The sequence below is a fragment of the Camelus ferus genome, chromosome 21 (assembly GCF_009834535.1).
Source record: "Camelus ferus isolate YT-003-E chromosome 21, BCGSAC_Cfer_1.0, whole genome shotgun sequence".
Lineage (NCBI taxonomy): Eukaryota > Metazoa > Chordata > Mammalia > Artiodactyla > Camelidae > Camelus > Camelus ferus.
In genome coordinates this window covers 25,476,487-25,499,239 of record NC_045716.1, presented here as the reverse complement: position 1 = coordinate 25,499,239, position 22,753 = coordinate 25,476,487, and the positions used below count along the sequence as shown (strand labels likewise).

Genomic DNA, 22,753 nt, shown 5'->3' with positions numbered 1-22,753 from the left:
AAAACTATGTCTCTTAGAAAAAAGTTTGCATCCAGAAAGTCTCTTAAATCTAAGCTATGCCATGACCAATGAAGAGCACAAGGGCCTAATTTTTACCCTTGACTCAGCTCTCTGGGCAGTTCCTCTGACTGCTGAGTCATTAACGTGGCTTAATTTAGTCCTGATAAGCCCATTTGGGTTATCAGTGCCCACCTTTTCTACGTACTCACATACCATCTATTTAACACCAATCCATTCTTAGTTTGAAAAAGATCAAAATAAAATTTACTCATATATATATTAAAATACATCATTTAAAATCTTGACAATGGCTATTTTTCAGGCTTGAGGCAACTCTGATCTTCATGACTTTGAGAAGAAGTTTCTCTCATTCCCTTGAATGGAGTTTACTTGGGTCTGGCAAATGGTCTTCATTTAAAACATTCAGATTTTATCCTACTATATTTTCACATGTGATAGTTTTTCTGTTCTAAGCATGAAATAGGGATTAAGGAGTCCCACAGCCCCACTCTCAATAGCTCTGACCTTCTCCCAGCTTTAGCCTTTTGAGTCTAGTTCTCTGAAATAGAGATAGCTAATAGAGAAAAGTCATTTTTCCTTTAACCTTTTCTATAAATTTCAGGTCATTCTGAATTTTATTTTTCCCTGCACAATCTTTATTTTTATAGACAGTTAAAAAACAGATGTAAACAATTTTCAAATAATAATTTATTAATTTTGATCCATTTGTTTAAAGGTAATGTTTGATGCCTCCAAGTTTATACCCACAAATGCTGTTGGGTAGGGCTGGGAAATCTGGAGAACACTGCTCTGGACCCTCCAGGTGGCATGTCAGAAGATGACCTGATCAGAGCTGGAGGAGTGACGCTGAGTGTGTGCGAGGGAGACACCTGGAGGTGACGGCGCGGTGTCTAGGGAGGGAGAGACAGAGCAGCGATGAAGCCTGGAGAGATCTGGGGAACTCTCTTCACCAGTCGCTCCAAAAAGAAACCGACATCCCTCCCCTTCCTTATTCACACTCAGCTGGAAGTGGGGAAGGCAGACGGAGAGAGACACCAAGCTGGTATTCAGCTCACAGCCAGTGGTTAGCTGCAAAGATGGGGGAAGGGACTTATACAAGAAATGTGAATTTCCCAGTGCTATTCACCTGTAGAGCTTGGGGTCTAAGGGCCTATAGGTGGAACCTCATAAGCAGCAGCCTCATCTAGACTGGGCCACATGGGTCTGGGCAATTTTTGTACTTGCCACCCTCTTTTCTTTGCTTCTGCAGCTGGGTATTGCTGTGGAAAGGAGGGATATGGAAGTGACCAAGCTCGGGTTTTGCCCTCTGTAAGCCCGAAAACTCCAGCTTGCTTCCCTAAAGGCTCTTTTCTTGTTGTTGAGCTGAGGCATGGACTCTGGGTTCTATCCATGGAAAACAAAAGTGGATATTGTCTCAGGGAATAAAAACAACCTAGACAAGTCACACATTTGGGTAACAGATGCTTTCAAAGATATACTTTCCTGAATCCACCAAAGCGTCAGCCCCAGCCAAGCAAGAAATCTGAGAGCCTCATGCACCAGGACAGGAGTGTATTGTGGCTGAGTCACACCACGATGGGCTACACACTCATGGGCAATGGCTGCGGCTGTGGAACAGGGCCTTCCCCCTCCCCGCAGGTTGCTGCTGTGATGTATTAGGGGCCCTAGTCCCCATCCTTCTGATCCTGACAAGGGAGAAGGAATGTGGAAGTACTGGTTTCTAAGTGAGAGCATCTGGGTGGCAAGTGTGGGAGTATGGGCCCTTCACATAGGGGAAGCGGCAGGTGGTATCCAGGGCACATGGTAGTAACGTGATGGTGAGACGTGGTCCTCCCTCTGCTGAAGCGGGCACCATGGAAGCCTCAGCTTTACCGCCTGCCAGTCAGGCCACAAGCCCAGAGCCAGCACCCGGTGGTACAGGGAGTTGCAAGAATGGGGATCACATCAGACAGCCCTGAGGGTGAGAACTAGCCCTGCCTGGTAAGCCACTTGGTGTCTTTATTTACAAATTAAGGACAATAGTGTCTGCCCTGCTTCCCTCTCTGGGCTGATTGTGAGGAAGGGTGAAGTAGTGCACACCAATGTGCCTTATAACTGCAAACCTCTACGCCCTTGTGGGACTCTCTAGATGTGGACAGAACCAGGAAGTTTTGGTGCCTTTCCTACCCTTTCCTTGGTCAGCATTGCTGAGCACGTGTTCCAGCCTCTCTCGCAGGCGGTCATTGACGAATACAGATTCCTCCAGGCGCTGGCGCAGGTTCTGGATCTCAACCAGATTCTTTTCCAGCAGGGCGGCCCCTGTTGCACACCACCAAGACACGGGAGAGATAGGAAATGGGGAAGGCTGGTCACTCATGGGCAGGTGGGAGGGTGGGGGACCTACCCAGACTCTGTCAGATTCCTGCCCAAAGCTATACTTCTGTCAACTTCCTCCTCTCACCTGGGCACCCAGGAAGCACAAGGAAACTGTGTTTAAAGAGCTCCCGGGCTTTCAGTCACAAGCTAGCCCTCTAAGGAAACTCCCCAGGACCTCCTCCCAGACAGAGGCTGTGCACACCTGAGGGAGACGGACGCTGGACTGGAGAACAAGGGTGAGAAACTGGTAAAGCCCTCTAGGTGGGGCTGGCCTAACGATGGGCAAGCCCATCCGCCTCCTTCCGCAGCAACCAGAGGGCCTCCCTTTCTATCTCATACCTCTCCTACCTGACGACCCACTGCTCAACAGCCTTTACAATTCACCCACTAACAGAAAGACTGAGCTAAATGCACAGGAAATCAGATCAGGCTATGAATAATGAGTGATATGGTGAAAAGTGACAAGGAAGAGCCTGGGGAGGTGTCAGGATGTGGAAGAGGAACAAGAGAGAAGGGAACACCTTCAAGGAGGAAAAAGATGCCCAAAGGGAACGGGAAAGAGACCAAAAATAGGTTTCATCCCCCAAGACATCTTGATTAGGGCCAGCTTTTTCTCTGAGAATTTCAAGCGTTGTATTGTTATACTACCTGCATCTCAGAACCTGGGCTGCTTCAAGCCATTCCTCTACATGGCTGTGGCCCAAACCTCTGGGAGCCAGGATGCCTGGCTCCAAATCCAATAGCAAAGTTTGAGAGGCAAGATTGGCTTATAGTTGTATACAAAATGTGTGTGTATGTGTGCATGTGCGCACACGCACAGAAATAGTCTCCTATCCTGCAATAGCTCTTGATCTAAGAAAGACCTCCCCAAGGAAGTCAACGCTTGGAATTCCAGAACAGTCTAAACGTAGGCTTAAGAAGGTTGTAGCACCGAGAAAAGGGAGCACACAATGTGAGGCAACTCATCCTCCCTGCAGAAGGCCTCAGGATGCCCCTGACTTCCTTTACTCTCCTGCCCAGAGTGAATGCCTAGCTAAGGAAGTGGGAGAGGCAGACAGAAGCACCAGGACTGGGCTGGGACTTCACTCTCTGGCAGAACACTGCCCCTTCACCTTCTCACCCACTTCTGTGAGCCAGGGTCTAACAGAGAAACAAACAACCGTCTGGCCAGGAAAGGAATGTGTCATTCCTGCCAACGGACTCCGCTTCACCACCTGCTCATCGTGTTTTACCAGAGGGCTTAGAGTCAGGCCGGTACAGAGAGGAGGAGGAGGACAGGTTCCCAGATGCATTCATCTTCTGAGGCCTCATCTCATCCCATGGGCCACTGCTGCCATGAAGCCCAGGGTCTGGTGTCCCGCTCGGCTGTGTGGCGGCACTCAAAGGAGAGAAGGGCTGGGCAGACACGGCTTCTGAATGGTTGCTGTGCAATAAAGCTGAATCAGCAGGAGTGGCTGGGCTGACATCTGTCCAGGAGGGAATATGAATGAGAAACAAATGGGAGAGTCAGAAACGAAGTGCTTTACAAATAATTATGCTGGGCTGAATAGCGTCCCCCCAAAATCCACGTCTACCTGGAACCTCAGACCATGGTGACCTTACTTGAAAGTAGGGTCTCTGCAGATGTAATCAGTTAAGATGAGATGATACTGGATGAGAGTGGATCCTAAATCCAACATGACTAATGTCCTTACAAGAAGCGAGGAGACACACAGATAAAGAGACACATGGAGGGAGAAGACTATGTGACAATGGAGGCAGAGACTGGAGTGATGCATCTGCACGCCAAGGAGTGCTCCCAGCAACCACCAGAGGTCAGGAAGAGGCGAGCAAAAGGGAGCTGGCTCTGCTCACACCTTGATTTCAGACTCCTAGCCTCCAGAACTGTGAGAGAACAAGTTTCTGTTGTTTTAAAACATCCAGTTAGTGATTCTTCGTTCCAGCACCCTTAGAAAACGAATAAAGGAATCCATGGAATGAAGACTAAGGCGGGTACCAGTGACCCCCGCCTACTGCTGAGTATTAGCTAAAAACTTATTTTCCAAGGACTGTAAGTTTCACCCCAAGGTTACTGGCATTCCCGGCCTATGATACCAAGAAGTAGCTATTAGATGTGGTGTCTGAGGGTCACAGTGCACACACAGGAAGAGGAGTGGGGCCCCCTCCTAGCTCCCTCCATGGTCCCCCGTGCTGGAGTGATCCCAGGGAGGTACTTCAGAAATGTGTCCTCCAACAGCAGGACTCATTGCCAATCTGCGAAGTCCTGAGAGGAAGGACGTGAAGCAATCTGCTGGTCTGAGAACCGGTGATCTACTCACCCGCAGTCGAGGCCCTTGCCAGCAGCACAGCGGCTGCTCCTTCCTGAGACTGTCCTGTATTGGGGTTGTTGGAAGAGGAAGGGGAAACGGCTTCCACTTCTGGCCGATGCGCAGAAAACCTAGACAGGGTTTTCTCACTCCTGCCTCAGCTGACTCTGGACGCCGATGAGGCTGAGGGAGTGACTGAGACAGGGAAGTGGCGATTTGCATCCCACCCAGATGGCTCATGAGACGGCAAAAAATAACTCTTAAATATAGCTCAGATTGTCTGGCTCCTGCCCAAAGAGTGACTGGGGTACTTCTACATGGGGGATTGTAGAATCCAAAAATACATAGCATCCTTACAGCTCGAGGATGCTATGAGAACATGGCCCTGTCCTTTGCTGTCTCCCTTTAGAGAAAAACCCAGCTGCATGGCAGGGCCATAATTCAGAGAAAAGTTTAAGAGTCTGAACCTTTCAAGGATTACAAGGATTATCATCAAGGGCCACAGGGTAGTCACATTTTTCCACCGAGCAGGTAGAGTGTGGTCCTGTTTCCCTCCACCAAGCCAAGTTCCTCTAGGGAACTGCATGCTTAAATCAGTATCCAGCAGATTGCTCCTCCCCCGGTTTACATAATACCAGATGTAATTAGCATCACTGTGAAATAAAGAGTAAGGTAAACTACTTTACTTCAAAGCCTCACTTAAGGTAGGAACGCAATCAAAATGTGATTCCCAACCCCTTCCAAAGCTTCTTTATTCCCCACCGCAGAAAATCAGCTTATTCTCAGCCAAGGCCATGGGAGGTTCCAAGTCTGTTAGTAACAGTGATCAGCACTTTCTTGTCCCAGTCTCCCCCGGCCACACAACACAGGCAACATGCCCTACACCACACGCGGAAAGCGGCAAAGAACAGCCTCCTGTGAGGGGAATTCAGCCTCACAGTGAAGCTGCCGCACCCGCCACACACCATTGCTAACTACCCTAGAAGTTCTGGCCCCCAAATCAAAGGAGCAGTGATAAGCCATTGCCCCTCTGAGAGAATGATGACTTCAGATGGGAAGAAGAGGGGCTTCAGTCTCCCTCAGGAGAGACAGAGGTAGCAGAGAACAAGGCTGATGCATTCTGGGAGTGCCACTCCAGAGGCCACATCTCAAGTGTGGCCATTCTTACAAGTGGTGGCAGGAACTGCAGGTGAGGGGAAGATGTGTTTGCCCTTCTCCTGCTGTCTCTCAGGGCATCGTTGAGGTGGAACCAACCAAGTGCCTCTGGGCAACTGAGTTCAAGGATACACACAAAACTCCCACTGGCTCCTTGGAAGATATCACAGACATATCCAGGGCAGCCCATCCATTTATAAGTTCATGGATGGAAGTGCAATGTGTATGGCGTCTTGCCTCATTTTCAGAGGCTAGACCTTTGTGCTGGGCATAGGGGCAGAAAGAGCGGAATGGGGAAACTGGCTTCAGAAGCCTAGTAAAAGAGGTGTGCAAACGGGCGGCTCCCTCCCTGCTTGGTCCCTGACTGCCCAGGCTGCAGTGCAGTGGACAGTCTCGGCGTCAGAGGCAGGCAGGCTCGCCACGACGTCACCCCAAGCTGGACTGTCTTCAGTATGCTCCCTGACTTTGCTAGGCCTCAGTGTCCTCGGCTGTGCTGTAAAATCAGGACACCACCCGTTTGAGAGGATGGCTATCCTCAGTAACAGGGGCAACATATGTGTCGTGGTCAATAATGTAAGCATGTAAGTGCTCAATAAACGTGCATCTCCTGTCTTCCCTTGGCTGGTATACTCGCGGGGGAAACATTATGCTGCTTTGCTCCTCAGGGTAAAATGAAAAACAGGAATAGTACCAGGTCAAAACCCATTATAGCTTATTCATACCTGAAATAGTCAATTCAGAAAAAAAAAAAATCAGATATAGCCAGGGGCTAAGGATGATTTCCTGGTCCCTGGTTTTTAACACCAGAATTTGACTCATATGGTTGTCTACAAATGCTTGTCTAAGGAGGGAAAATAAAGAGAAGGCTGAGCAGGAGAACATGAAGGTTTGGTTTTAAACTTACTCTCCTCCTCCTACCCCCACCATGGCTACCCAAGGGCCCTCCTCGGGGAATTCTGGGGAAAGGCATGCTGGTGACAGATTCAGCCTGGCCCAGGTATTGATGGTTTAGAGGATATTACAGCTGAATAATAATAATAATAATAATAATAATAATAATAATAATAATAATAATAATAATAATAATAATAATAATAATGATGATGATGATGATGATGATGATGATGATGAAGAAGAAGAAGAATGATGGGTGGGATCTGTAAATCCACAAATGATAAAGAATATTTAGTGGTGAATAGAAAACAGGAACTGTGGCTGTTTACCCAAAGGATTCCAAGAGCAGAGGCCCAATGTTAGTGACATTCGCATCTGTGGTCTGAAAGATTGTGTTTGCAGTGATGATGGAGCATTTGTCCCCTCCCTTTCCCAACTCAGACCCTTCCCCTCAAGTCTGACCCTATGTATGTGCCAGAGGGGGTCTCGTGGCTGATGACATGCGGGACTAGGAATGGGGAAAAGCTATCTGACACCCCTGGAGTCTGGCTTGGCACTGAGTCCCAGACCTGTGCTCAACCAGGTACATCACAGTGAATCTGCTGGGCCTGGCTGCCAGGATGCCTCCTCTTGGTCTAGACAGATGAGCAAGCACCCAGAAACTGGAGGCTCTCTGGTACTCACTGGCCACATTCATTGCAGGGCGCACTTCCTGCTCACCAAGCAGCCGGGAGGTGCTGCTGGGGGGGCGATGGGCGGCGGGCTGGGCGTGGCTGCTGGAGCGGGTCTGGGGCCAAGTCTGGGGCCGCGCGTCCTGCTTGGTCTCTAGGACTTCCATCACTTTACCCTTCTTATGCATCTCCCTTAAGATACTGGTGGGTAAGAAAGACAGAAGGAAAAATGAAGGTCACCTGAATGCCACAGCTATACTGATCTGGGAGCTCACAGGAGAGGACCCAGAAGTCAAGGAGACTGTTCCGTTAGAGAAGCCAAACAATTCGTTTCTGTTTGGGGTAGAGAGCTGGGGGCAGGAGAGAACAACAGTTGTCCAATGCCTTGGCCACAAACATTCTGAGAAAGACAGAAGACCCATCAGGCCCTCTAAACACTTACGGTTCCTTCACAAGACACCCAAAGGTCTGTAAGAGTTCAACAATCTCTGCGAATGATCCATTAAATAGTATTTGCAGTGGCCCATTTAAAACTGCTTCCTGAGACGATGTTGCCTTCCAGGTGTCTTGTAATTTCTAGACCCCCCTCCCTAGCTATAGTCATACAGTGTAAATCTCTTTTTTCAAAGAAAATTTGAAGGCATTTAACATTTGCCGGCACCCACTGGGTCACTCTTGAAGATACCAGGCATAATCTCACTCCAGTCTTTACGGATCCAGGGGAAATCAGAGGGGACCATGGGAGTACAGGAAACCCTGAGGACTGGGCAGTTAGGTTAGAGCAGCTCTATATTATTAAATCAGTGAATTGATGTAAGAGTGGAGGCCAAAAGAATAATACATTTTAAAAACAGGAAATGAGACCACTTTATCACTAAGGATCCATAATGGTTTGATGGTATAATCAACCGTTTGTTTTTTTACAGGGTGTGAGAGCCCCTTCTCCTTTGACCTTCTGGCTCTCGCTTCTGGATCCTCCTCCAGATCGTATCTTTCATAGCCCTTGAAAATTTGGAGTTACCTGAGGTTCCGCAGCGTCTGTCCTGTTTGATTCTTCTTACTCATACAGTCATCTGAAAACCAGATTCAAAGAGGACCAGTCAAAATTTAAGCAGCTCTCATTTCCCAGAATACAAATGAACACTGGCTTTTCTCTCTGGGATGAGAGACACAGAATTGCTTGTCGCTTGAGTCTGGGATACTCTGAATTTTTTCAGAAGAACTTGGGTTGAGTATTTACGGAACTTGCTAGGCAGGCTTTCCCGAACCCACCACGAAGATCATTACCTCTGCTTGCTCTGCTCTGAGTCACAATAAAAAGCTGAAAGTGTCTTTTTTTCCAAAGATCATGAGATTCTTGTCTAACTGGCCTCTGGACCACACTGGCCAGAGCCTCCAAGTCCTGCCGCAAGGCTGGTCCCTAGTCCTGTGTCTGTGTGTTATATCACACTTTCATGCACAACCTACTCCTGTCTCTGTAGAGGTGACAGACAGCCCTGTCTCACCTCTTCATCTGCCATCACGAGCCCCCACAGTGGCCTCAAGCCTGCTCTTACTTTGTGCCCTCAGGTCTCTAGGGAATATTCTATGTAAAAGGCTCCTGAAATAAGAAATATTCCCACAGCCAGGTACTAGTACATGCAGTGCCTAAACCATTTCCAAATCATCATGATTCTTTTTATCACTTTTTGAAGTGCACTGATTAATATTGTTGTTTGATTTTTAGAATAATCATGTGGCATTTAGGGGCTGATATTATTTGACCTAATTTTTTAGGTAAAGGAAATAGATATCAAAAGAAATATGAACATGTACAGAGTTAGTAGTGAACACACATAGGCGAGAGCAAGCATCTTCAGATTCCTAGTTTAGGGTTCTTTTCACAACAACCAGCTGCCCCTGTGCCACCTCTTTCTGCCAGTTAGTCTCAGATAAACACTATCACCCCTAGTGACGCCTCCTGCCCTAGCACCCATACTCTGTGGGAGATGGAGGAATAGGTAATCATCATGGCACCCCAACCCTGTGTGCCTCACTGTTGTTGTTCCTGACTCTGCCGTGGCCCCAAAATGGTGATACAAAGCAGGACACCAGACTGAAAAGTCACTTGTGGATGGGTGTGAGCCTGTATGAGCCTAGGTCCTTGGGAAGGACTAAAGGCCCTCCCGATCCCTGGGGCCCACTTACCTGTACTGAATTTGCTGGCAAGGCTCTCCGCCAGCTGGCTGCCCTTGGCCAGCTGCTCACGGAAATGCTGCTCCATGTAGTAGTCAATGCTGTTACTGCGGAGGAGCTCCTCAAAGGTCTTCACTGTGTTCTTGACGTGCTGGATGAGGAGGGAAGAGATAGCCCCCCCGATTCTCATCTTTTGCCGCAGGTGGGTCAATTCTCGAGCCTGATCCTGGATCAAGGAATATTTCCTAAAGCAGAAAAGAAACAATAAGGGTGGAAAGGGGTAACTGATAGGTTATGGTGCTTCAGCAGAAAGTGCTTTGAAAATTTCTCCAAAAGAGCCCCCACACTGAATTCTAGCTCATGTTTAGTGACCTGCATGTGGTAAAGGGAATAAAAGAAGGAAATGAAAAGGGTTCCTCTTTGTAAAAGACCCCTTCTAAGATCATCTTTCCCCCTGTCCATACTTCTGAAAATGGAACCAGGTTTCCCTCTCTAGTTCTACTTTAAAATCTGTTCCCAGGCCCTCTCTTTAGCTTTTAATTCATGTCAATACAGTAAACAAAGCCAGGTGTTAATTGAAAAGTTGAAAAGAAAATCATCATGTGATAGAAGAGACCACTTGGCCTAGGCAGCAGAATTCTTCTCTCACCAGGATGGACCTACCTGTGTCTTTTCCAAAGACAGCTAAGACTCAATTAGCAAGACATCTTTAAGCCTTTAATTTAACACTATACATTATTGCTTCTGTATTTTTCAGTGTATCTAATATGGTGTTTTACCCATCAGGTAAATGATCTCCAAAAAATGATCTTAACTAATTTAGAATCCCATGATATTCTGGCCAACATAACCACAATTTGCTACAAAAAAGAATAGAAGAGAAGGTTTTAGTTTATCTTGTTTCTGAGGGAGGCAAAGCAATCAGATGTAGGAGCACGAATCAGCCGGTCTGGGTTTTAGCCCCAGTGCACTCTACCCTCCCACTGCAAACCTGGGGAGTCACTGTACTATTTGGTGCCTTAGTTTCTTCATCTGCAAAGTGAGAGTAATATAGCTTCTTTGCCTTTTTAGAAATATGAGTGGGATTGAAATTTATTTTAAATGTTGGGATGAGTAGAGCAGAGCCTGTAAAGCATTTATCTTATCAAAAAGAAGACAGCTTTTAATTCATTAATTTGGTAAGTAATGGTGAACTTAATGTCCTCTGTGTTTCTACAGGTGTACCAGAGCAGAACCAGTGACTTCTGACTTCAGCACTTTCTCTTGGAGACCTTGGCAGTGTCGCCTGTATTGTGCCAGCAGGGGCACAGGTGCTGTTTGTTTTCTGAGAAGCTGAACTTTGCCTGAAGCCCAGAGTCACTGGTCTGGAACAGGTAATCCAGGTGTTGGAAGGAACAAGAATGGGGATCAGGGCAGGTCATCCCCCCAGGTAGCATAAACCTCCCTTTGAACCTTTAAACTACACTGTCCTTTATTCATATTTCTGTCCAACATTTCCCATGCCATTAGGCAGCTACTGGTTACTAGACTAAGAGTTCTTTCAGAACTGGGAGGGTTTTGTCCATCTTATGCATATAGGCAAACACAGAGGAGGCTCTCAGCAAACATTTCTTCAACAATGGAAAAGAGAAGCGCTTGCAAACCTCCGCTCATCCCTCACTGCGTCCCTGCCCTAGCGTCCTCTCAGGTCCCTGCCCTAGCGTCCTCTCAGGGAGCCTACGGATTCTCTACTGATGCAGAAAACCCTTCCTCTAAGAAGGACCCTACACTCACTTGTGGGGAGTTCTGTGAAATGGGAATGTCCTCAGAAATACATACAGAAGTGGGTGACACCTTAGCAAAAGATGGCCTTGCCCTACACTCCTTGCAGCTGGGCTTCTGAAACTCTCAGAGGCTAGGACGGTTAGAATATTCTGTTGAACCTATCTATTTGTATATTTTTCTTCCCCACCAGTTTGAACTTCTTCATGGAGGAGACCAGATCTTATTGATTCCAAATGCCCAACATGATATCCAGAAAATGATACATTTAGTAAATATTTATGAGCTATTATGTATAAAAGCCTTTCTCAAATGTAATATAAGTACAGAAAGATATTATTATTACTGCTGCTTCAGATGCATTAGGATTTAAATACAATGCAAAAATCTCAGAAAATCTACTTTGATTCCAAATGCAGATGACTTACTTTTTTGTTCCTCATCTAGAGAGAACTCAGAAGTTAATTCAAAATATGTTTCAACAACTGGCCTATAAAGGCCATAAGGTCTCTCGTGATAAGCTTCAGTTTTTACAAGGAAAGGTACGATACCCAGGTCATTATTTATCTGCAAAAGGAAACTTTCTGTCTCCAGAAGGAATAAGTACCACCCCAAGTAACCCCAACCCACGACTGAGAAAGAACTTAGAGGCTTCCTCACACCAGCAGGATATTGCCAAGCCAGGGTCCCTAACTTTTGCTTGTTAGCTTCTCCACTCTATGTATGAACTGCCTAAAAATAACACTCAAGGACCTCTTCCTTGGGAAACAAAATAGGAAGACTTTACTGAAATTAAATGGGCTTTACAAAATCCTCCTGCATTGGGACTCCCCAGCTATACTAAACCTTTTATGTTGTTTGTTTAGGAATGTAAAATCAGGCTGTGGGAGGACTTCCTTAAAAACATGGAGTTAAACATAGACATACAGCTATTCCAGTTTACAGGTCCAGCGGCCAGAGCACACCCCAATTGTTTAAAGGCAGTAGCTGCAGCCACTAAAGTTATAGAATCCTCCTTGAAACTTGTTCAGGGAAGTGAATTAAATTTACAGGTTCCTTATGTTGTACAAAGTTTGCTAAACACTGAGCATACACACCATTTCTTAGTAGACTAACATCTTACGAGATTCTACTTGTCTCCTAATCTGAGCATTCTTTGCTGCAGCTCTTTAAACCCTGCTACCCTTACCCAGCGAAGGAGAGAGACGCATAATTGTGTTGAATTGGGCTCCCCAAATCTAACTCCTAGATTAGATTTCCAAGAAACTCTACTAGCCAATCCAGATTTAGTACTCTCTGCAGATGGCTCCTGTGCCAAAAATTCTGAAAGAAAATATCACACTGGATGTGCTATCACTATTCAATTAGAATTGAGGAGTCTCTTCCTCAGTTTAACTCAGCCCAACCTGCAGAACAGTTTGATCTCACTTGAGCCTTTGAATTGGCAAAAGAAAAAAACCGCAAATGTTTACACTGTTAGCAGGTATGCCTTCAGAGTGGTCCATGACTTTGGTATGCTCTGGGAACAGAGATTTTTCTTCTTTGTGGTACATCTATAAAAATGAACTTCAGGTTACTGACCTCTCTGCACTATTACTGCCCTCACAAGTTGCTGTCATAAAAATTGAGGCTCATACCCACTGATGAGACCCTGAATACCAGGGAAATGCGATGACTGACTTTTATGCAAAGAAATTCCTAATGTACCAAAACTTTGTAATGTAAATGGACTCCATAAAATGGCCAAGGGAACAGAAACCAAACTTTCTGTATAGCCATTTTTCTCAGTTTCCATAACCTATGGTCCACTGTAGAGTCAAATCAGATTACTTAAGACAGTTTGTATAATAGATACGAAATTGTATCTGATGCTGAAAGACACAAAAGTAGCACCCAAGAAGGATGCATATTTAATTAAAAAGAGGACTTTGGGAAGCCCCAAATGGCTGTCTGATGCTTCCTGGATTCCTCAAATTACCACTCTAACAAGCACTTCATGTGACTACCTATTACAGAATTGACAAAATGACTCAAATTATGAAAAAAATATTAGTGGAGTGATTGTTCTAAATTAGCAAGACAGGTTTATAATCAATGTTTAACTTACGAGTCAGATAACCTAGGTAAAATCATTAAGGTAACTCCAGTGGCTGCTTCCCCACCAGCTGGAACATTTGAACATTTAAAATAAGACTTTTTCAACTGTCTCCTTTATGGGCTATCAATATGTACTTGTAACGGTATGTCTATTTCTAGAGGAACAGAAGCTTTCCCATGTTGGAAAGCTGATGCCACCACAGCAGCAAAGAAATGATTAGAAAGTGTTTTTCTACTATGGGGAATCCCAAACGAAATTTCAAGTGATAGAGGGACTCATTTTACTGGACAGGTTATAAAACAAAGGTTGTATAACAAAGGTTATTCAAACATTCTGGCACTGTCATTGCCCCTGTCATCCTCAGTCTTCAGGGAAAGTTGAATGTTCCAGTGATATTCTAAAATTAAAATTGGTAAAAGTTACTGAAAATACAAGAATACCTTGTCCTAAAGTGTTCATCTTAGCCCTCATGACGAGGTCAACACCTTTTGGGAAACACAAATTTAACACCTTATGAAATCATCACTGGGCAGCCCATGCCTTTGATGAGAGAACTCCATGCATATCCTGCCCTTGTAAATTCTCATATGAGCCAGTACTGTAAAGCACTAATACAATACTCAGAAGCTTATATTCAACAGGTCAAGGAGGCATTCCAAGACCCTCAGTCTGATAAGGACTTTGTATCCATACACTGGAACCTGGAGACTGAGTACTCTGAAAGAGCTATCAGTGAAAAACAGTGCACTTGAACTTCGATGGAAAGAGCCCTACCAGGTTCTTTTCATTTCTCACACAGCACTTAAATTACAAGATATTGAAGCTTGGGTCCATGTCTTTCAACTAAAGAGAGCCTCCCCACCCTCACTTCCACCATCAGACTCCTGGACTCCTGGACTCCTGGACTTGTCAACCTATGGTTGACTTAAAATGAAGGAGCTCCAGGAAAAAGATCTTCCTTTGAAGCAGATGACAACACAAGGTAGACAGTTTACATCCAAGACATGATTCTGCTGGCTCCTCCATCTTTCCCAGGACTTATTTTTATAACAATAAAAATTGTGTATTACTGTTTGACAAACACAAAACCTTCAAACTCATGTTCCTTTTTCTGTTAAGGATTTTCTCCACTCACAAAGTTCCACCATTCAATACACACCCTCCTTTACTAATTAAAACAATTGTTGGTTATGGAGCCACTTAAATGCTCAGGAAGACTCTCAGTTAATATTATGACCAGAGTTTACACATGCTTGGAGGACAGAAAGATTTGGTATCCATCCCTTGACCATTCAACTAAAACTTACGGTCAATTAATCTGGTATTGAGAGGAAGCTGTGGAAACAAAAGGACAGCCCATAACCACTGTAAACTTCATTGCTGGCAATCGGTCCATATGCATAGAACACCTTAATGGTACTAGACTTGATTTAGGTCATGTTCTGGACTCACTCTGTAAACATACTCTTTGGTTTGACTCAGATGTTGGAAACTGAACTACTATATATAACGACATATTTTAAAACAGATAATGACAACAATACTTTTGATTATGTTATTAAGAAAATCACTGAAGCTAAACTTAATTTAGCTTATTCTGCAAAACAAGCAAAAATTACCTTGGGCTGCATCTTGTAAATGCCCCTGAAAATCATAAATGAAACTTTAGCTGTTCCCCTAAATTGGCACGAGGTGGCCACTTTTAACCAATCCTCTATTGCTTGGAAAGCTCTAATGCTGCAACAAGTCATTGTAAATAATAAAAAGCCTCTGCATTCTCCTGTACAGGCTACCTTATAACAACACACCTCTGAGCCTCATTCTACTGTCAGTTTAAGAGCTCCCAGTTTTTGGACTGTTTTTATATGCACAATAAACTCTTACTAATCACTATTTTAATGATCCAAAGGTTTCAATTTTCCTGTTTCCAGATTTTTGACATTCAGTTTCTGCTTTCTCATTCACAACAACTGTCACTGCCCACCTCCCCTCCATCATCTTACTCTCTTTCTCCAGCTAAGAAGATGTTCTTCTCTCATCTGCTCTTTCAGCTCTGAGATCTCAGGATGCAGTATTAGCGCAGTGCTCCTTGCAAGAAACACACACACAACACACAGATATGCACCAGGGGCCACGGCCTGGTCCTGGCTGCATTTACCAAGATTACAGACCCTTCAACAGCCCAGTATGTCAAGACGTAGAAAATACTAGTGCGGGAAGGAACCTCATCTTATTTTATGGATGAAGACATTGAGGCTTACAAAGAATAAGAAAAATATTTGATATATGTCAATAGTATCTCAATAAAGCCAGGGGAGGCAATATACCTGACCTACCACAACTGGTTGGTGGAAGAGCCATTATTTAAAATTTTGGCTTCAAACTCAGAATCTAGTATTCTTTATCAGTGCCATGCATCCTCCTGTTCTGACTTTCAAGGGTCTCTGAGATAAGTAAGACTATTTCTACTTCCAGGACAAGGCCAATTATTGAAGCATTCATTGTTTGGATTCTATAGGTCTATCATTTATTCTCAGGCAATTTCCAAATAATAAATAGGTCTTATCACAATGACAATTAAAGTGTACTTGGGTAATTTTTTTAAATAAAAGCTGATTGTTGGAAAGAATCAATAAAATCAATAAGCCTCTAGACAGATTAACTAAGAAAAAGAGAGAAGACACAAATTACTAATAGAAGAAATGAAAAAGAGGACATCATTATAGATCCCATGGGCATTAAAAGGACAATAAAGGAATACTATTAACAACTCTATTCCCATAAATTTGATAACCTAGATAAAATGGGCCAATTTCTTGGAAAACACAATCTGCCAAAATCCACACAAGAAGAAATAGATAATTTTTATAGACCTATATCTATTAAAGATTCAATAATGAATAATCTTCCAAAACAGAAAGCACCAGGCCCAGATGAGTTCACTAGTGAATTCTACCAAACATTAAGGAAAAAATTATACCAATTTTCTACAGTCTCTTTCAGAAGACAGAAGCAGAGGGGATACTTTCTAACTCATTCTAACATTCTTAAGCTAACATTACACTAATATCAAAACCTGGCAAAGGCATTATAAAAAACAAACTACAGACCAATATCTCTCATAACATAGATGCAAAAATTCTCAGGAAAATATCGGCAATCCAACAATAAAAAAAAAAAGAATCATACAACACATCATGAAGTGAGATTTATCCCAGGCATGCAAAGCTGGTTTGAGCATTTGAAAATCAGTTGATGTAATTCATCACATCAACAGGCTAATGAAGAAAAATCATGTGATTATATACATAGATGCAGAAACAGCACTTGACAAAATCCAACACCCATTCATGATTGGAAAAAAAACAAACCTCCCAGTAAAATGGGAATAAAGAGAAACTTTCTCAATTTGATAAAGAATATCTACAAAAAATATACAGCTAACATTACACCTAGTGATAGGAAACTAGAGGCTTTTCTACTCAGGTCCGAGACAAGGTAAGGATACTCACCCCCTCCTTTTTTTTTCCCCTTATTGCAGTATAGGTGATTTACAATGTTGTGTTAGTTTCAGGTGTACAGAAAAGTGATATAGATATAGGTATAAGTCAGATTCTTTTCCATTATAGGTTATTACAAGATATTGAATATAGTTCCCTGTGCTACACAGTAGGTCCTTCTGTTTACCTTATAGGATACCCTTTCTCACCACTCCTTTTCAACATCATATTGGAATTCCTAGCTAATGCAATAAGACAAGATAAGGAAATAAAAGGTTTATAGATTGGAAAAGATGAAATAAAACTGTCATTATTTGCAAATGACATTCTCGTCTATGTAGAAAATCTGAAAGAATCAACAAAAAAACTCTTAGAACTAATAAGTGATTATAGTAAGGTTGCAGAATACAAGGTTAATACATGTTGTATTAGGACTTGATAAAGGACTGTTAGCCAAAGCCAGTTGTTTTCCTATATGCCAGGCAATGAAAAAGTGGAATTTGAAGTTGAAACAATACCATTTACATTAACACCCCTCAAAATGATACACTTAGGTATAAATCTAACAAAATATGTACAAGATCTATATGAGGCAAACTACAAAACTCTGAGGAAGGAAATCAAAGAAGAATTAAATAAATGAAGAGATATTTCATATTTGTGGATAGGAAGATGCAATATTGTCAAGATGTCAGTTCTTCCCAACTAAAGATTCAAAGCAATCCCAATCTAAATCCCAGCAAGTTATTTGGTGGATATTGGCAAACTGATTCTAAGGTTTACATGGAGAGACAAAAGAACCAGAATAGTGAACACAATATTGAAAGATAAGAACAAAGTCAGAGTACTGACACTACCAACTTTAAGATTTACCATAAAGCTATAGTAATCAAGAAAGTGTGGTATTGGTGAAAGAACAGACAAACCAATGGAAGAGAACAGAAGAGCCCAGAAACAGATGCACAAAAATATAGTTGACTGATCTTTGACAAAGGAGTAAAGGCAATACAATTGAGAAAAGACAGTCTTTCCAGCAAATAGTGCTGGAGAACTAGACATCCACATGCAAAAAACTGAATCTAGTTGCAGACTTTACAACCGTCATAAAAATTAATTCAGAATAGATCATAAACCTAAATGTTAAAAAAAAAAAAAACTATGAAACTCCTAGAAGGTAATGTAGCAGAAAATCTAGATAATCTTGAGTTTGATGATGACTTTTTAGATATAACTCCAAAGGCATCATCCATAAAAGAAATAATTGATAATCTGGACTTGATTGAAATAAAAAACTTTTGTTTTGCAAAAGATATGTTCACAAGAGTAAGAAGATAAATCACAGACATGGAGAAATATTTGCAAAATATATACCCGATAAAGGACTATTATCCAAAATATACAAAGAACTCTCAAAACTCAACAATAAGAAAATGAACAATCCAATTAAATAACAGGCAAAAGATCTGAACAGACACCAAAGGTATACAGAGGGCACGTAAGCATATGAAAAGATGCTCAACATCAATGTCATCATGGAATTGCCAATTAAGACAACAAGATACCACTTCGCATCTGTCAGAATGGTGAAAATCCAGAACGCTGACAATACCAAATGCTGGTAAGGATGTGGCACAAAAAATACTCTCATTCATTGCTGATGGGAATGCAAAATGCTACAGCCACTTTTGAAGGCAGTTTCTTACAAAACTAACCATATTCTTACCATATGACCCAACAATCACACTCCTCACTATTTGCCCAAATGAGCTGAAAACTTGTGTCCCTATGAAATTTTCCACACAATGTTTACAGAAGCTTAATTCATAACTGCCAAAATTTGGAAGAAACCAAGATGTCCTTCAGTAGGTAAATGAATAAATTAACTGTGGTACATCCAGAAAATGGAAAATACTCAATTCTTTTTAAAAAATGAGCAATCAAGCTATTAAAAGACATGGAGGAAACTTAAATGCATATTACTATGTGAAAGAAGCCATTGGAAAAAGCTACATAGTGTATGATTGCAACTACATGACATTCTGGAAAAGGCAAAACTATGGCAGCAGTAAAAAGATTAGTGGTTGCCAAGGATTAGAAGGGAGGGAAGGATGACTGGGTGGAGCACAGAGTACTTTTTTAGGGCACTGAATAGTCATTCTATACGATACTATTAATGGTGATGCTTGTCATTATACTTTTGTCAATATCCATAGGATGTACAGTACCAAGAATGAATCTTAATACAAACCATGGACTTTGAGTGACAATGACATTTATCAAGTGTGACAAATATACCAGTCTGGTGCAGGATGTTGCTAGTGGGGGAGGAGGCCACACATGTGTGGAGACAGGGTGTATGCGGTCTCTGTACTTTCCACTCAATTTTGCTCTGAATTTAAAACTGTTCTAAAATTAAGTCTATTTGTAAAATAAAAAAAAAGAATGATCATGGGAACATAAATTTTAAAAATGTATTTGACAAAGTGGGTAGGCTTTGTGAATTGAGAGCCCAGGATTCTTATAATATTTCTGTTGAAGGCTATTGTGTAGCTTCGATCAAGCAGCTATATCTTTGGGCCTGAGTATTCTCAATTACAAAATAACTCTAAGATTATTTCAGCTCTAACATTATTCTCTGGGTCAGTGAAATTTAAGTGGCACATACTGACAGTGACCTAATGGAGCATGAAGCAGAATCTTAATCACCTCCAAATCTGTGCCCCAACCACTAAGCAAGTTGGTGATGATTTAGTATTTCAGTAACTGGTGCTCACAGGTAATGCGTACTGGATTAACCCCACATTATTTGAATGTGTTCAAAAAGCTATAGCGAAACAGTCATTAAAGACAGACTTGATAAATTTAGCCATCAGGCCATTATTTGCCAATTTTATAAGCTTATTTTAAAAATTGAGCTTATCATGCTGTAGAATATACAGAAATAGAAATATCAGATTGTACACATGAAACATATAATATTATAAGTCAATGTTACCTCAATAAAAGTTAATTTTTAAAAATTCAGCTTATCAAAATTGCCACTTTAGAAACCAGGGACGTGAGCACCTGTAGAGAACTGAGTGGCGATGGACGAGCCTCTGCAAAAGTCCGCCGCCTCAGGTGCTGAGACGGGTCAGCTTTCACCAGCGAAACATCTGAGGTAACAGGAGAGTCTCATGTGCGCCCATCAGTGCAGAAAAGAGACATTACTCACGTGACGGGAAGAATTCCATGAAGTCTCAAGCCCCAGGAAGATCATGTATTTGGTGCATACATGCATTGTTAGTTTGAATAAAACCAAACTACTCTGAATAATATAAAAATAATTAATAATAAAAACGCTATAGGCTTTTCTCTAAAGAATTTCCAGGAAAATCTTAAGAGAAAGCCCTTCAATTAAGGCACAGAGCCTGGATGCAGATCCTGAAAGCTGCTATGACAGCAGTGACTTAATTCTGACAGTGGAAGCCTCTGAACAGAGTCTCTTACCTACTGTGGGACACAGAGGAGAATCCTGCTTCCTCAGGCTGAGTCTTCTGCTCATTCACTCCCCTCTCAGCAGGTCCCTTCTTCTCTAAGGGCTTATGCATTCCAGACTTCAGTTGGAGCATTTTGTCATGAAGAACCCTCTTACTGCATCCTTTAAAAGGAAAGATAGAAAAGAAATGCATCTGGGTCTCCATAATGGCTAGATTTTCCTCCAAAGCTACCTAGAGGAATCAAAACAAAATAATGATTTAAAGAAGTTGGATTACTACGAAGGATCCCCTAGGAGCATAAAAATCACAAAAAGCAGAACCTACAGGTTAGTAAATCGTGACGCTTACAATGTGCCCCCTTGGAGAGTTCTTCCCCCGCTATGAGGACCCTGCTGATCCACTGGGTTGAAGGAAAGATGCCGCAAGTAGTGGGAGCTGCTGCTATGAGGAGGGGGTGGGGGTCCAGAGAAGTGTTAGAAGTAAAAACAAGCAAATAATAAAGTAAACAAATGAAAACAAACTGGGCTAAAGGATGAGTATTTTTTATTCTTACAGTTGAGATAGTTTCCTGAGAGTGTCCCTTCAGAAATCAGAAAGCCTTTTTGTCATTCCATCAAGTTTTGAGAGTCATGAAGGCAGAAACAAAGTTTGAGATGCCAGCCTTCAAACCCCAGGTCACTGGACATCAACAGTAGTGCCATGGGAAGGACTCAGGGAGTGTACTTTCAAGGTGTAATCACAGAATCAGGACGTAGAGGGAGCTACAGAACCTAAGGAAGCCCTGCCTTCTGATGGCCTGTCACACTCAACACAAGGCTACCTGTTTTTCCATGGATATCTCTATCAATAAAGAATACCTCTCTTACCAGCCAGTTCTTTCTTTCTTTCTTTTAATTGAAGTATAGTCAGTTTACAATGTTGTGTCAATTTCTGGGGTACAGCATAATGTTTCAGTCATACATATACACGCATATATTCCTTTTCATACTCTTTTTTTTATAGGTTACTACAAGATATTGAATATAGTTCCCTGTGCTATACAGTATAAACTTGTTGTTTACCTGTTTTATATGTAGTAGTTAGTATGTGCAAATTTTGAACTTGCAATTCATCCCTTCCCACCCCCTTTCCTCCTGGTAACCGTAAGTTTGTTCTTTCTGTGAGTCTGTTTCTGTTTGTAAATAAGTTCCTTTGTATCATTTTCTTTAGATCCCACATATAGGTGATATCACGATTTGTCTTTCTCTCTGCTTACTTCACTTAGTATGATCATTTCCAGGCCCATCCATATTGCTGCAAATGGCATTATTTTATTCTTTTTTATGGCTGAGTAGTATTCCATTGCAGAAATATACCACAACTTCTTTATTAAAGTTTTTTTAATTGAAAGAGTAATACATGCCTATCCAAGGGGAAAAAGTTAGTTGGGAAAGATTTTTGTTGGAAAAGAATAATATTTAAAGGCATTTTTTTGGCTTTGTCATTTATTTATGTATCATCTTTCCTTTTCGTTTTTCTAAAGTTGGCATAAAGCAGGCCTCATGTGTTTGTGTATAACTTTTGGAACGTGTATTTCCATTTAAAACTATTAAAATTAAAATATTCATCGTTAACGTCCCGGATTTATCTTACGTTCCACCAACAGTGCACTTGAAATAAAATGGGCCCAACCTAGGAGGCAAACCTACCTGGCTGAAGTGCCCTTCCTTGGTGTGTGTCATTAACAGTAGTTGCTTTCCCTAGTGTATTGGTTGAACATTTCCCCTACACCTGAAAGTCGTCATTTAAAACCCGTCATAAACCGTTTCCGTCGCTAAAAGATTTTAAAGTACTCTTACCCCAAGTAAGTGCATTAAAAATAGACGTATCTATTGCATCCTTGGAATCCATAAAAAGTCCAGGGAGAGATGTGTTCAAGTGCTACCCAGTTGGGGAGGAAGAGGGGCTACTTGCTAACTGGTAGCCGGGCCAAGTTTGCTTTGACTCCAACTACTGAGAGGAACTTGACTCACCTTCACCAGCGACTGGAAGACTGGCTCCCTGCGGACGCCGACTTCATCTTCATGGTGCTTTAGATGAGGAAATAGCACTGGATTTCTTCTTTTCCCTTAATTTATTTCCACCTCTCCCTCTGTCTTCAAGACCGTTTTTTGGATCCTTACTGGACAGGACTTAAAAGAGAGGCTGCCCTTCTACCGGTCTCTCCCTGGACGTTACTGCCCGCGGACGAGACCAGAGGAGCCGGAAGGGCAGCGCGTGCGCGGGAACCGCAAGCTCGCCGCGTGCGCCCGCGCGCACCGCGCACATGCGCCTTGCGGGCTCTTGGCGAATTGAATCA

At 42.6% G+C, this 22,753-nt stretch overlaps 1 protein-coding gene across 5 annotated transcripts in view; it reads right to left on the bottom strand.

Moving 5' to 3' along the window:
- Positions 1-725: 725 nt before the first annotated feature.
- The window catches only part of LOC102520902 (histone H2B type 2-F), a 55,631-nt gene continuing 33,603 nt past the window's right edge, over positions 726-22,753 (bottom strand). Inside the window, exons 1-8 of one of the 5 annotated variants that reach the window (XM_032464393.1) lie at positions 22,428-22,562; positions 20,426-20,576; positions 9,590-9,822; positions 8,424-8,475; positions 7,416-7,603; positions 3,609-3,842; positions 2,188-2,319; positions 726-1,089 (exon numbers count right to left, since the gene is read on the bottom strand). In XM_032464393.1, coding sequence (XP_032320284.1) covers positions 1,073-1,089; positions 2,188-2,319; positions 3,609-3,842; positions 7,416-7,603; positions 8,424-8,475; positions 9,590-9,822; positions 20,426-20,547 — 978 coding nt within the window. In that variant the 5' untranslated portion in view covers positions 20,548-20,576; positions 22,428-22,562 and the 3' untranslated portion in view covers positions 726-1,072. Of the gene's footprint in view, positions 1,090-2,187; positions 2,320-3,608; positions 3,843-7,415; positions 7,604-8,423; positions 8,476-9,589; positions 9,823-20,425; positions 20,577-22,427; positions 22,563-22,753 lie in introns of those variants that run through there. The other 4 variants (XM_032464390.1, XM_032464392.1, XM_032464391.1 and 1 more) reach the window with 4 other exon arrangements.